The sequence below is a fragment of the Toxotes jaculatrix genome, chromosome 9, assembly GCF_017976425.1.
Source record: "Toxotes jaculatrix isolate fToxJac2 chromosome 9, fToxJac2.pri, whole genome shotgun sequence".
Lineage (NCBI taxonomy): Eukaryota > Metazoa > Chordata > Actinopteri > Toxotidae > Toxotes > Toxotes jaculatrix.
Window position 1 is genome coordinate 16,079,225 of NC_054402.1, and position 15,433 is coordinate 16,094,657.

At 41.7% G+C, this 15,433-nt stretch overlaps 2 protein-coding genes across 2 annotated transcripts; both read right to left on the minus strand.

The window, feature by feature from the left end:
- Nucleotides 1–5,862: 5,862 nt before the first annotated feature.
- Nucleotides 5,863–9,539, minus strand: grk7b (G protein-coupled receptor kinase 7b). Its single transcript, XM_041046334.1, has 4 exons — nucleotides 8,937–9,539; nucleotides 8,109–8,546; nucleotides 6,799–7,070; nucleotides 5,863–6,190 (listed from the first exon to the last, which is right to left on the minus strand). The coding sequence occupies exons 1-4, from the start codon at nucleotides 9,531–9,533 to the stop codon at nucleotides 5,863–5,865; spliced, it is 1,635 nt and encodes a 544-aa protein (XP_040902268.1). The 5' UTR covers nucleotides 9,534–9,539.
- A 2,256-nt stretch (nucleotides 9,540–11,795) lies between these two features.
- Nucleotides 11,796–13,334, minus strand: rnf7 (ring finger protein 7). The gene is made up of 3 exons (XM_041045523.1): nucleotides 13,109–13,334; nucleotides 12,938–12,985; nucleotides 11,796–12,270 (listed from the first exon to the last, which is right to left on the minus strand). Exons 1-3 carry the CDS (start codon nucleotides 13,272–13,274, stop codon nucleotides 12,152–12,154), a joined length of 333 nt encoding a protein of 110 aa, XP_040901457.1. The 5' UTR covers nucleotides 13,275–13,334; the 3' UTR covers nucleotides 11,796–12,151.
- Nucleotides 13,335–15,433: the final 2,099 nt, after the last annotated feature.

Sequence of the window (15,433 nt, forward strand, 5' to 3'; positions counted from 1 at the left end):
TTCCAAATCCCGTCTCTTGGCACTGAAATATCATCTTAACTTCTTGGGGCCACAGCACAAAGTCTGGAAATCCACAGTCCTTCAGTGCAACTTCAAGAAAGACTTTTTTTTTTTTTTTTTAAACTAATGCTACGAACCAATGTTCAGTCTCTTATACGTCTAATCTTAACTATCCAGAGATACCATATCTAAACTCTTACACTTGGGACAGCTGCTTCTCTCTCTCTCAACTGGATGGGACCATTTCATTTCTATGACTTATGAGCCAAAAACATGACATCATCTGAAAACACCGAAGGTGCCAGGCAACTGTCACCAAAGTGGCAGACGGACATCCTGTACATAATGAATGAGAAAATTGGACTAGGTGCATCTATTCAGGAGTCTAAACCAACAATCTGAATATACCTCTTCCTCCTCCTCTTCCTGCTCAGGACCAAATGAGTCATGGTATGAGGAGTACCTGTGAGGAAATACCACACAGTTTGGTCATAGCATGGGGAGTAGTTGTCTCATTTAATACTGAACAGATCTGACCTTTGTCTTTCAACAAAACCAGGCCAGCTTACACACATCCTACGCTAGTCTTTATTACAGAAACAGAATTTTATCCATTGGCAGCTGTGTACTGACACACCCCAGATGTTCAGGGACAGTGAGATAGGAGTGAATTTAGTGATACACGCCAGCACAAAGTGAGACTGCCAGTTTGAAACACAGTGACAGACTGGAAGAGGCAGGTCCCAGAGTCCAGGGAACATATACACTAACAGCGGAGATGGACTTGGACTCAGTCCAGACTGCCTGCTGCGCCAACTGTCAGTCATATTACACCGCTAACAAAGAATGCAATAAGTACCAGCTAATTAAATCAAACTGGATACACTCTTAGGAACTAATACCACCTCACGGCTTAGATTTCTGTTTTTGTGGCACCGTCATCCAACACTGTGGAATCGATTACTGTTATACCTGCTTTTAAGCACTTCCCTCATTCACTAACACACACACACACACACACACACACACACACACAGACTTGTGGGCAGGCAGAGATGTCCACACAAACACAGATGCCAAAACGCGCTCGGTCAGTGACCCCTGAGGCAACATGTTGTACTGTAATTAAAGTGCATTAACACATGCACCACAAGTGTTTCTTTCCTTTCCACAGTTCAGAGCGAGGGGCTATAAAGTGTTTCCCTGATACAGTTTTCCGTATCACTGTATCCCTCTCCCTTCGTTTGATGTGCTGATCTTCAGTCACCCTGCAGTGGAGGGGTGAGGAACATCAGAAAGCTCGACACTCCGGCCAGCTCGGGTTTCAGGATGCTGCAACTTTTTGAACTTTAAGCTGTTTCCTTGGGATTTTCTGCTTGTGGGAGGGAACTTTATTCCCAGTGACAGGTGACCGGAGAGATGTGGCAGAGTGCTGACCAGGGAAATAAACTCAGAAAGTTAAGAAGTAGGATAAAGGTTTAATAAGTTTGGTGCAATCTCAGTCTAATAATCTGTTTGAACTTTAATGATTCTGAGGTCTGGAACCAGACTAGCTTAGGCCTATACTCTGTATACTCCTCCTGTGCAGCAGCTCAACTAATCTCAGAAGAAAAAAAAAAATGAAATTATGACTTCATTTAAAAAAAAATAAATCTACGTTTTAAGTCAGCTGTAAAAACACAAAATTGTGATTGAGAGAACATGAAATGAGTAAACTAGCTTGATTGAAGTAGTTAACCTAAAAGTAACAAGCTTGAAAGAGTAGAGTTTGGCACAGGTTTGCTCGAAAAGATGGAGGCCTCAATATTAAAAAATAAAGGAACTGTGTTAGTAGATATTGTACTTCACACTGTAATTAATCAATTCATTGTATGTTCAACCAGCTGATGTGGGATAAACCTGGGGCTTCTGGGACCAGTTGGTGATCCAGTCTCACAAGCCAAATATTTATTTTTCATTTATTAAGCAAAAATGTCATTTTTTTCAGCAGTTAGTCTTTTTTCGGAGAATCAACAAATTCTCCTGCCAAAAAACCCATGCACCCCTCCTCTCCCCGGTAAAAAAAAAAAAAAAAGACATTTCCATCTACTACTGAGCCATAAAATTCCATTTTCATGAATCAAGTGAAAACAATCTGTTAATGTGGTGAGATCATTTTCACTGCTTACAATACAAATCAACTTGTTTCATGAGTGTCACTTTCTTGATTCTCATGCTGTGCAGTTATGGTTCAGGACACTGATACTCTCTTCTAGAAAATTCCCAAAACATGGGTCTATACAGGGAACTGGTGGCATTAGTTGGCCCCACTGGCAGCACATTTTTTTCTCATTAAAAATAAATATTGAAGCCTGAACATTAGATTAAATGACATAGACGGATGATTTTTGTAAAGGAAGTAAAGGCAGTAAAGGAACCAAACGTGGTGCGGAGATAGGACGAGGGTTAAGAGTGTGGGACTGTCTACAAGTGCATATTAGTGTGTGTTTGTGTGTGTGTCTGATTGGGCTCTATCCATGACGTTGTCCAGCCCCTGGCAGTGGAAGGGGTCTGAGGTCTGGGCGCCTTGGAAACTGCCCATTGGGCCTCAGTGGGGAAGAACATCATGCGTACACACACACACACACACGCTCTGTTTCTGTTGGACCGCCCTGCAGGAATTCACTTATTTGTGGAAATGTTAAGAATTCAAGCAATGAAGCTTAGAAAACTGAACGTTAACCAAAAACTAAACACTTCCTGAGCAGTAGTGGGGTCAGCCTGGTGGTTCAGTACAATAAAGATCTTGGGCCTGATTCAATTCCTGATTCTTGATTTTGATTATCTACATTGTTGTGAAATAAAATGGCATAAAAAATTGTCTCGGGGGGAAAAAAAAAGAAGATTTCAACCGTTTAAAAACAATTTTAAACCCCAAAATTAAAGACCTCAGAGCCATGAATATGAGACAGAGAGCAACAACCCTTGTCCTCCGTCGATCTCTCTCCCACATGGCTGGCTCTCACTTTCCCTCAGCAGACAATGGCCCCTCTGTTTCAACTGTTTAACCACTTTCTCACCTATCCTAAATACTCACACACACTCTCGCAGACATGCCCAAATGCACATATAGTTACAAATCAGTATGCAGTTTTCATTTTTACATCTATGGAGACACACACACATACATGCATATGCACACGGATACAGACACACACTCACAGCCAAAGAAGGGGAAAAAACAGCAATATCAGTGGTGTGATACCATCCTGAGGATGCCAGGGCAGAGCTGAAGTGTGGCACATGCCTTTGATGTGAATCCAGAGCATGGGCATGTAACAGATACCAAATTACACCCTGTCCTGCTTTGATCTCTAAAACCCCATGCCTGCTTCTACAGAGGTAATACGATTGTGTGTGTGTGTGTGTGTGTAAGTGGGTGTGTATCAGGGTGTGTGTGTGAAAGTGTTTATTTAGATGTGTGTGTGGTTTGTGTACATCTTTGCCTGCATGATAAAACGTATCACAAATATATAAAGATACACAAATGTGCGTGTGCGTGTGTGTGTGCGTGAGTGCAAATGAGCAATGACACATGCAGTGCATGTTCAGCCTTACAGCGTCGGACCGTGGGGAACTAAACCCTGGCAGAGGCTTGTAGGCGCCTGGTAAAAACATGTTCCTGGAGACCTTCTGCCGAGTTTGTCTTGTCGTCACGTCGTCCACAGTGGACTCCCCACTCTGCCTTCACAGCCGATGATGATCAGGTTGCGTCTTGGATTTCCATCTGAACCACCCTCTAATCTCATGGCAGTCGAGCATGAACGGAAACACCTCTCAGCCCTGTAAGGTCACCCCCCTCGCAGGAATTAGCACAACACATGTTTATGTGTCCCTCATTATCTAAATGCGTCTGAGGTTTTGGAGACACTTCAACCTGTTAATAATCAAATCACTGAGTGACGGATGATACACTCTGAATCAAATACTGTAGTGACGATCCATTGCAATCATGAATGTACAGTGATATCTGTAATGTTTTGAAGAGACAAACAAACAGCCCCCTGTTTTTCAGACTGATCCTGGCTGTTTGGGCAGGATGATGATAGATAATATCTGTGCCTTGAGATGAGCAACAAGATAAACTGCATAACTGTTAACCTGCTGCAATTCAGTGTCATCACTCTGAAGACTTCTCGCAGTGCAGATACAGTGTAAAGGAGACACATCTCAAAACTATCGTCACATAACTTGAACGTTTAATAAAAAAAGTAGCAGAAAACACTGTGGTCAAAAACATTTCAAATTCAAATTCATGGGAAAAGTATCACAAAAAACAGTACAGAAATCATTACAAGGCAAAATATCTCTTTAATACATTAGAAAGTGTCATGTGTTTATGACACTTTCTTGACACTTGTATTTAAATTACATTTAAATATTACAAAATATTATTGGCACTGTTATGTACAGACGATGCAGCTCTTTATTTGTGCAATGAGTAAAACTAGTAAAAAGATATGCATTACCTTAAACAGTACATCTTCATTTAAGACTTCAGGGCATGAAACAAAGTAAAACAGAGGTAAAATTAGTAATTTAAGTCATAAATAAGACTCCTGGAGATCTAAGACGGCGACCATGTAATTGTAAAATCCCTCGTTCAAGTCTGTTCATTTCACCTCTCTCTCCCTTAATTTCCTCTCTCTGCTCCCTGTCAAATAAAGGCAGATACACCTAAAAGAATTTCTCTTAGTTTCTCAAGTTAAAGTTAAAAGAGTCACTCTCATCCATCTCGGGAAATATCTAAAATTAAACAATACATTTTAACAACAATAGGATATGGATCTCTCTCCACCTGAGCCTTTCATGCAGTTGGAAAAGAAATCCATACTGTATGTGAAAACAAGAACTGAGACTGAAGAGATAGATTTTCATAAACAGGCTATGTTGTGTGTTGTTTCTAAGTTTCTAAGTCGTAAGTGCTTAGCGTCTCTTACTTAGGTTGTACATGGCTTGTAAACAGAGGGTGATTTTGGGGGGTAATAAAGGGGGTTGGCGTTGCCTTGTTAGTGCCAAACATTCTATGTTAACATGTTTTTTTTTTTATTTATTTGTTGTTTTTTTGTTTGTTTTAGTGGAAAAACTATGTGTAAAGACAATTTGTCTCCCAGCATCCCCTTGTTAAAGCTGAACGAGTCATCCAGTGCTCGTAAATACCAGAGCAGCACAGCCAGGACAATGGGGATGATGAAGAGCGCTGCGGGAGGTTGAATGTACTTCATGGGTGTCTGGCGGCACTTAGTGGTGAAGGTGTGCTACTGAGAGACTTCCCATCAGTCTGTGGTGCTGAGGTCGCACGACACTGTCCACTCGTGTGAGCAAAAGGCACTCGTGGCATTGATGTGACACTTCAGCCTGTTAATAATCAAATCAAATACTGATAATAATCCCTCTGCTATTATAGTGACACACAACCATTATTTAGCTTGTTTACAAACATGTAAACACTTAAGCCTGCCAAAATGGCTGAGTGATGTAATGGAAACTATGAATGCTCTGGGATCTGCTGTCTCACCAGGAATAGAGGGAAAAGTATAAAGCAGGGGTTGCAGCACAGTGTCAGAGTGTGTTTCCATCCAGGCATAATACTGAAAACAAAAACTGTGGTTTTATTGTGCCACTGAGACAGCACATGTTCCCATCATGTTTGGCTGCAGCATGATATAATTTTCTGATGATTCCTCTTTAGCAAGGAAGGTGTTTTAAGGGCTTAAGGTTCCTGAGGTGCTGTATGCAGTATTATAAACCAGGCACTTCACTTCAACTGTGTATTTTGATGTGTTCCAAAGGGCTGTTGTTTGGTCCATCTCTGCTGGTCAGTCACAGGATGACGCACATCCTGGATTTCCACACAGTCTCACAGGCTTGTCCGTTCAGTTTGAGCTTGTTGAGCTCGTCGAACACTCCGCTGTCAATCATCTCCTTCTGCCACTGTATGGGGACCGCGCCTGTGCTGAACTCCTTGAAAAATTTCTCATCCTTGGCATCAAACTCAATGTCCTGGACCTCAGAGGTGTCCCTGAACTGGTCCATGTCCTTGGCGTAGACCATGTTGGACTTTGGCACCCAGGGGGGCTCCACTAACCCCGCCTCCAGACGATGGAAATTGATGCTCTTGAAAAACGCGTGGTTTCGTGGGTCAGCACCTCTAATGATAATAGAAAGACACAATACAGATGTTTAATGACTGGACTGAGATTAAAAGTTATGATATGAAAGCAGGTGGAAGGAGAAATAATTAAACAGGGCAATAAGAGATTATATCTATATATATCTATATATATCTATATATATATATATCTATATCTATATCTATATATATATATATATATATATATATATATATATATATATATATATATATATATATATATATATATATATTGAGCTAGTTGCATTTGATTCAGTTGCTCATTTGTTTTCTTAAATGTATTAATTTGTTTTCTTAATGAATGCAGCACCCCCATGTGCTGGCAGGAATGTAGTGCTTCAGCACACTGAATGTTTTTGGCCATACTAGTAGTTCCTGACATTTCTGGCTTATGACCCTGAAAAATGAAGCAATGTCTACTCAGATTGTCACATTTAAGTAATGTTTAGAAATCCTGAGGAAGTGAAACAACTGCAACAACATTTTTGTGTTGCAGGACAAGTACAGGTACAAAGGAAGTTATATATTTCCTTGATGGAAGATTTGTTCCATGACACTCACATCACAACCACATGTGACAATCTTTGAGACAAGTTTTTACGTACCGACACCCAAGGCGATTCACCACCTTCTTCTTGAGAAAGTGGCTGATGATATCTTTGGTGGGAGCATCAAAGCATTTGTGTTCAAACTTGCACTCGTCCTCCAGAGTCCGGCGAGTCACCTCCTCTTTCTGCACCCTTTCTCTGAAGTCTCTGAAAGGCAGACGGGCAGCCACCATCTCATAGATGCTGCAGCCCAGAGCCCACCAGTCCACAGACGCGTGGTAATACTCCTGTCTCAGAATCTCAGGAGCCATGTAGCCTGTCGTACCGGCCTGACAAGACACAAAGGGGACAAGGAGAGCAGGATGAGGAATAAGTCAAAGAGACATAAGACTACTGGGGTATTGTTTCAACAATCATATTCAGGTCTGGTTAAGTTCTGGTCTGAAAGTTTGGTAACCACTGCTATAAACTGTAGAACGATAGAGGCACTGAAAGACAAAGTTACACACTACTGTAAATACTGCTAAAGGATTATTATTATTTATTTATTTTAATCATTATTGTTATTATTATTTTTGCTGCAAAACCAGTATGATGTACTCTCTTCTCAGAGCAGGACAGACATCTTTGAGACAAGACAAAATAATCTAGTCTAGTCTCCAAAATGTGTTTTGTTTATCTGCAACAGACTATCTTAACCAGCCTCCACATGATGAAAACAAAATTAAATCATGAAACACAAACACAGACACAAGACTGAGATGAGAAACTGACAATAAAACACTGTTGCAGCGAAAAATACAGCTTTAACTTCCCCCTATCACGCTGGTCAGCTGAGCAATTAGATGTTATTGTTCACTCTGTATCCCATCTCTAGTGAGAGAAGCCCTGCTGTGAACCTCCTGACTCATATCCTCAGACAGACTTGTGGAAGTAGTATCTGGTATTAGTAAAGCAAAGTTCAAACAGCTAAAGCTAACAGGCTCTGGTCAGTCTTCCATACGTTTCTCCACCGGTGCAGCCTCCAACTGAAGGGACACCTTTTAATTAGATTAATTTGGCTCACGCAGGGTTCTCCTCTCTTGTGTTGTCTGTCAGAGCAGGACTGAGAGCCTTTGTATCTATTCCTGGTAAGCTACTTATAGTGGTGGGTGAGCAAATGTACTGTGTACTGGCAATAAAGAGACATCAAATTATTGTTCATGTCACTGATTGTCTGTGTTACAGAGGAAAAAGACCAAAAAAAGATTGAATATTGACTATGAATTGTAATAACCAAGCTATTTTTTTTTATATGTGAGCATAACAATCAGAAGTCTGTGCACAGAGCGCTGTAGGTTAATCTAGGGACAGGTCACCACACTAACCCTCTGGCAGATCATTTTGCCCTTTGGCAGCTCCACGGCCAATCCAAGGTCTGACAGCCGACACTGTCCTTTACCGTCCAGCAGCACGTTCTCAGGCTTCATATCTCGGTACACAATGTCCATAGAGTGCAAGTGGAGGATCCCAGCGGTTATCTGGGCCGTGTAGTAAACAACACGCTCCATACGGATACCCCGCTCCCCAAGCTCATAGATATGAAACTTGAGGTCTCCTCCATTCATGAGGTCCATGACCAGGCACAGGTGGGTCTTGTTGGCGTAAGCGTAAGCCAGGTTTACGATGAAGGGGCTGTTGACCTTTTCCAGGATCTTCTTCTCCAGAAGGGCCAGCCTCTCCCCACCTTTCTTCTTCAGACGCCGCTTGTCCAGCTTCTTGCAGGCGTACATTTGACCTGTGTGTTTCACCTGCACCGCACACACCTGCCAGACAGAGCAACACTACTTTAGTTTTAGTTTATAACACTTTTATTTATTGGTTGTTACTCTTTTGTCTCTTCCTGAAATATATTTCTTCTACTTTTTGCTGAGGCTTTAAAGCGAGACTCTGCAACTTTTACTGAATGGTGGCCATTGTATTGACATGTGACAATTACAGGTTAATATTAGATGCTAAACCACAACTCAGTAGCACCAATCATTGCACTCACTGAGGTGTATTGCATAGATGTTTGCTAATATAAGCTAACGTTAGCGTCCATAATCAACTGGTCATACCAGACCAAATGAGCCTGTAGCAGCACAATGTGGTCTGACATTAACCCAGACATAGATTGACATTTCTATTCTGATGCTGGGACTTCTGGTACCTACCTCACCAAAGCCACCTTTTCCCAAAGTCCTAAACTCATAAAAGTATTTGTCACTGATGTTCTGCGCCTCATACTCCTTCCACTGCAAGAACCTATAAAAGAAGGGACTTTTCAGGTACTCAGCGAAAGGTTTTCCCTTCAGGAAGTCCCGTGTGGCTTCTCTTATCTGGTCCATCACCATCTCATCAAAGTTCTTGTCTGATAATTCCTTGCATCGCCAAGCATCCTCTCCTGTAAGGTAGGAGAGAAAACTTCTGGACTCAGGTCGACAGAACTTAGCGAGGATGCTCTGTTTGGCCTTTTCTCTGGTTTCATCCTCAGCAAACCTCCAGTCACTCAGTGCCTCCAGGAACTCAGCAGTGGCCACATACTTGTTGGAGGACAGGAGAAACTGCTGGAATAACTTCCTTCCAATAGGCTGTTGTTCACACAGTGACTCGTAGCTCTTCCCTACAGCCTCCCGGAGAGCAGAGGTCTTCTTTGGTTTGGGCAGCGTCAGGCTGAGCCTCTGCTTTCTCAGCTCATTGAGATCTATCTGCTGAGCCCTCAGGTAGGCAGTGTTGACCACCAGGGTGTCCAGTTCCACCAGGTCAGCCATGCTGGATGTATTCTATGGCGTACCAGTGGGCAGCTGAGAACTGTAACATGAGAGTTCAATCATCTGAAGGTTCCAGGCACAACTGAGTGCCTCAGGCACCTGCATCCTGCTCATCCAACCACCCCTTGTACCATGCCTCTTTGAGTATTAGAAGTACCGCTGTTCTCAGGGATTTGTTGGTAGCTAAGTGTCTTTGCATGCTCATTCGTAGACGGCCCTCAGGGAAAGCAACTTATACGGTTTGAACTTAAGAGGCTTTAGGCTGGTCTATTTTTAGGAGATGCAAATTGCTTGTGTTCAGTAATTGGGCAGCCAGCATGACTTGCTGAGGTGGCAGATCCTCACGTTAACAAGTTACGGTTGATTGTAGCTTGTTATGAGATCAAGAAGCTACTGAGAGAGCTATGTGTGTGTGTGTGTAATATGCACCATATGAAATAAATTATGCACACTTTATGACTTGTTATAGGAGAAAGAATGAGGACACAAGTAATTTAGCACTAATAGGTTAAGTAAACAGACTAAGAAATTGATTTTCATGACAGATCACTGAGGTGGCAGTCAGGAGAGTGAAGGCTGTGCACTAACACTCAACTAGTCTTATGTTGAGCCTCAATGTTCATTCTTGAGCTTAAAAACAGCAGCTGACAAAACATCTCACCTCAAGGTCCAGTTAGTTTCTATTCTGGATCTTTCATCAGCAACATTGGACTACCTGTTGTCACACTCCCATCTGTTCAGTGTGGACAAAATAACACGAACGCCTGCTCAGACTGATGCAATTCAATACAGCAGACTCGCAATGTATATTGCTGTGGCAAAGTCTAAGATGTTTTAAATGATTCTGTCAGGGGAACGCTGACTCAACTCTGCATTATCTTTTGAGTCCACTGTTTGTGGTGCTGTTGTGTAAGTCTGCATCATGCTGTAAGATTCAGTGATTCAAAGGTTTGTCACATGCAGAAGTGTAGTGAAATGCAATGTAGCATGTTGGAAAGTTTAATTTTTTTTTATATGCAACCTTACCTCTGTCACAAATTAAAACAATTCAACATTATATAAGCTTTACAAATGTAGACCTTATTCAAGGATCAAGCAACATGAGTTAAAAGTGCATTGGATTTCTGGCTTTCTGTATCTGTACAGGCATTTCTATAAGTTTCTATAATTTAATAACTCCAAATTGTTAATACCAGTAAAATATCAGTTTAAAATTTGCTGAAAGACACTGAGCCAGGGAGCGCCTCCTGTTCACTTCCCCCTCATGGTCAACAAGGTTAAAGCAATGACCTTCCAGTCATTAGTTCATGTCTAAGTTGATTACCTCTATCAGTCTTCCCTACTTATAATATTCCTTGAAAAGGAAACTTTTTTTGAGAGGGAACAATGAGCTGTTTTACATCAAAGCACAAAACATGTTTATCGTGTTGATGCATCCTTTATTCTGGAACAATGCTAAGAAACTTCGTCTGCCAAAGTATGGCAGCACACAACTTACAGGTTTGAGTTCATCTGTTAACACATCACTTCCATGATTAGGAACTGTTTGGTGATTCCTAAATCTCTGTCAGCTCGGTAGATGATGTTCAAGATCTGATGCCATGCTCTGACCCCCTCTCTGCAGGGCTGCAAGCTAAATCCCCTCTTACATATATAGAGTAGGAACAGATGCACATTAAGGCTGTCTTAACTGGATTAAGAGGTCCTCTGGTTACTGTATAGTGTGAAGCTTCACATCTGACTGAAGGGAACATTGTGAGCATTAGTCATAGCAAGAGATCACTAGCTGATTAAGGGGTGGTTGTGGGGTAAAAGGGGCAAGTAACAGGTAGCACCCTTTCCTAATAAATATTTCATATCTCAAAAGAGTCTCAAGTCTTGGTACTCAAATGGTTAATTGATCACCATTTTATATTTTTGATACGTTGAAGAATAAATGTTTTTTCCTCAAAACCCTTTTTTCAGTGCACAAAAAAGCCAACCTTTGTTATTTCAATCAGAAACTGTCTGATTAGAGAATAAGTAAATGATGAATGTTGTCTAAACACAAGAGTGAATTATTGTTTGAATTACAGTTTGAATTGACAATAACTACATCCATACATTTTGTATGTATGTAAATTGTATGCCAATACAAATTCAATACAAATTCCTGAATCTAATCTGTTTGTTGTAGAACTAAATATTATATTATCATAATTTTACTTGTTTGTAGGAACTATATATTGAGCATATTCAAATTATTAGATGAAAGAATACATGTTTACAGTTATTCACAATTCTTTATTTTTAAAAAGACAGTCACATATTCAAGATGTGCCGAACACCACCACAGACAATAATGTAAAGCTAATGTGTGACCACGCACTGCAACAAGTTTCATCCTTCATGACTCTTGATCGCTCCGGCCACATCAACCAACGAGCCTGCGCTGCTTTAATTTTGTCCATTGTCCTCCTTTGACACCGAGATGACAGGAACATGCAATCATAGGTAGGAGGACAGTTGTTGGTGTCAGTGGCTTTGCGCAGGATGCTGCAGTGATCGTTGTCAAGTCTGTCACCACTATTGGGTGCATACAAGTGTCGTTTGAGAGTCAGAACGCCTAGGTGCGGAGCTTATTTGCCAATTCTCTGAACCACCCAGTCCTGTTGGCAGAGGGGACAGCGGTTGTTCTGCTTCACCCAAAGGGACATGCAGCAGTTATGGAAGGAGTGGTTGCACTCTCCCCATACGACTGAAAGACAGAAGAGGAGAACGCAAGAGAGAGTGAGAGAAAGGGACATAGGGAGTGAGGCAGTGTATGAGCATCAGAGCATGAGGGTCACACAGATCACAGTGGCATAACCAAATTTCATTTAACGGTAAATAAAGCTGATTCACATTTGTTTCAGCCTTTTCTGAATGTGAGTATGAGTATGGTCTGAAAAGCTGACTAAACAATTAAGCAATTTTAGTGAAACACCTATATTAAAAGGTGTGTTTGACTGTGGTGAACGATGTTTATTATTTGATAATTATATCTTGTTTTGTAAATATAAATTACAAAATTGCAAGAAACATGAACTGTAGTAGAGTAAAATGTACAATATTTCTCTCTGAATTGTAGTGGACTTGAGGTATGAAGTCGCAGAAAATGACAGGTACTCAGGTACAAGTACATCAAATTGTACTGAAGTGCAGTGAGTAAATGTACTTAGTTACTTTTCAGCCACTGGTGTTTCATAAAGAAAACAATGACACCTGTTATCTGTGCAGCCTCGGGACCATGTTACGCTTTAGTCTGAAATAAAACAGCTGGTTAAAGCTGAATACAGAGAGCTGGGCTTGGCGAACCACTGTGGCAGCTGCGCCAGACCAGCTAGTATCAGCCGGGCTGTGTTGTAGTGTTGACATGGTCTTACCAACACAATCCTCCTGTTTGTTTTCCGCCTGGCATCGGAGACAAGCGTCTGCAAATCAAGAAAAACGCAGTTCGCCATCATTATAATCGAATTAAACGCTATTTAGCAGCGCTAGCTACATTAGCCGGTATCAGTGCTAAGCTAAACTAGCCGTCTAACGCTAACACTCACCCATCACCTGTACCCGACAGATGGCACAGGTGTCACATTCAACGTCCCAGCTCCACATCGCTACAGCATTCCACTTCTTCAGGGAAAACATCTTGTCCCCGCCCGACTTGGAGCCTGAAGAAGTGTTGTGAGAGAGGACTAGACCCGGCTCGTCACCGTCATCCATCTCTGCTGCGCAGTACACAAGGTAACGTTAGCCGGGCTAGCTGAGCTAAACAAAATGGACGAAGCGGCTCTGTAATGCTAGCTGAGGTAGCAACCGCCCTGTCTTCATAACAACAGGAGAGGGCGCTGTTTTCCAGGATAAGCGTTATAAAAAAACTTCATGTACACTCACCGAGCACTTATCAGGAGGGTAGTTGCTCCCTTTGCCCTTTAAACAGCCTCTGTTCTTCGTGGCTTGAGTTCAACAAGATGTTGGAAACATTCCTTTGAGATGCTCCATGCTGACATGGCTGCATCCCATCATTTCTGCAGATTTGTCAACTGCACATTCATCCCAAATGTGTTTTATTGGATTCAGATCCGGAGACTGGGGAGGCCATGGAAGTACTTTGAACTCTGTGACATGGTGCAGTACTATGCTGGAAGCAGTCATTAGAAGATGAGGCTAAATTATGCCCTTAAAAAGACACATGTGGTTAGCAGCCATGCTCAGATACTGTTGGCTGTTGGGTGGATACTCTTGGGTGTGGTGTTGGCTGTGGTGATTGATTGATTGATTGGTTTTAAGGGGCCCAAGGTGTGCCAAGAAAACATTTCCCACACTATTACGCCACTGCCATGACCACCAGCCTGGACTATTTACACAAGACAGGTTGTGTCTATGGATTGATGCTGTCGATGCCGAATTCTGACTATACCATCTAACACAGTGGCCACAGACTCACCAAAACTGTACAGTCTGGAGCCTGTCAAGCCTGGTTCTGATTAATCTGGATGTCTGCTGAGGATGCAGATGGTATAGTCAACTCCGCTGTTGTAGCTCCAAACACCTTAAGGTCTGATATGTTCTTGTTTCTGAGATGCTTTTCTGAATTAAGGTTTCAGTTGCCAGTGTTTAACCTTGATTTAAGCTCTTTTAGGCAAACTGTCATGAATGTAGTATACAGTCCAAATTCTACCATCCATCCATTTTCTATACCGCTGCCAGTTAGCTGTCAACTTGTCCTTCCTTTCTTTTTGTGACTGTTTTACTTGCTGCTGTAACATAACAATTTCCCTCTGAGGGTTGAATAAAGTATATCTATCTATCTTAATCCGTCAGGATCACGGGGGAGCTGGAGCCTATCCCAGCTGACTATGGGCGAGAGGCGGGGTACACCCTGGACTGGTCGTCAATCGCACCACGTAGGGAGAACATGCATCCATCCAACTCCGCACAAAAGAGCCCAGACCGCGGTTCAAACCTGGAACCCCCTTGCTGTGAGGCGACAGTGCTAACCACTGCACTGTGCCACCCCCAATTCTACCATTTATACAGTAAAATATTTCAACTTGATGTTGCAGGGTCATGTCTTTAGCTGTTAAATCAATGGATGCAGAGTGTGAGGTATAGGCGGTTATGGGCGGTGATTTGGACATCTGGAACCTGGTTAAGTTGCACTGACTGTTCTGCCAACCTTCATACATTGTCTGTCTGCTTCATAAAAATTATTTATTACTCAATATATGGCTAAAAACATGGACAGTTTTTTGTAACTACTGTTATATGTCCAGCTGGCTGTTATATGATTTGACTTACTACCATGACGATTGGGCTGTCATAGAGAAAAGGATAAACTCTCTCTCATATGTGTGAATTAGATTTATTTCTCTCCCAGAGGATAAATAATCATAAGTGTTCACTGAAATTATTTTTGAAAATAAAAAAGTGAGTTATTTATAAGCTGGAAAAAACAGCAAGTTCCTCCTCTTGTAATTCTCTTGTAATTGATCTGGGTATCAAGGCTGACAGTGTTTTTTCACACAAGAGACCAAGAGTTGAGCAAAGAAGCAGTGTCCAAGCAATGATGGCTGCAAGTTTAATGCAAGAAATCTGAGTACGGAAAAGTCAAATGCCTGAAGATAAACTCCAAAGCATGCAGACGTTTATCAGTCGACTTGCAGCCTATATAATGAAAAAATACAATACAGTTACAAATAATGACTATGAAACCGGTTTAATAAGGAAGTAATGTGTGATAAATGTTTCCCAATTCAAGTTCCTGTCACATGTTACTGTTAGAGATGCCCACCCAGCCTTTTCATACAAGATGTAACTGTATAACTGAATAACTGTCAGCAGTAATGAATCTTAGGGTGGAGTGATAAACTCAATCTAGA

What these genes read in the sequence shown, in the direction of transcription:
- grk7b (XM_041046334.1), bottom strand. Translation starts at nt 9,533, where the DNA reads ATGGCTGACCTGGTGGAACTGGACACCCTGGTGGTCAACACTGCCTAC. An exon ending in GCAAAATGATCTGCCAGAGG is followed by an intron (nt 7,071 to 8,108) that starts GTTAGTGTGGTG and finishes GTGTCTTGTCAG; the next exon opens with GCCGGTACGACAGGCTACAT. An exon ending in GTGAATCGCCTTGGGTGTCG is followed by an intron (nt 6,191 to 6,798) that starts GTACGTAAAAAC and finishes TATTATCATTAG; the next exon opens with AGGTGCTGACCCACGAAACC.
- rnf7 (XM_041045523.1), bottom strand. Translation starts at nt 13,274, where the DNA reads ATGGATGACGGTGACGAGCCGGGTCTAGTCCTCTCTCACAACACTTCT. An exon ending in CTGTCGGGTACAGGTGATGG is followed by an intron (nt 12,986 to 13,108) that starts GTGAGTGTTAGC and finishes CTTGATTTGCAG; the next exon opens with ACGCTTGTCTCCGATGCCAG. An exon ending in CAAACAGGAGGATTGTGTTG is followed by an intron (nt 12,271 to 12,937) that starts GTAAGACCATGT and finishes TCTGTCTTTCAG; the next exon opens with TCGTATGGGGAGAGTGCAAC.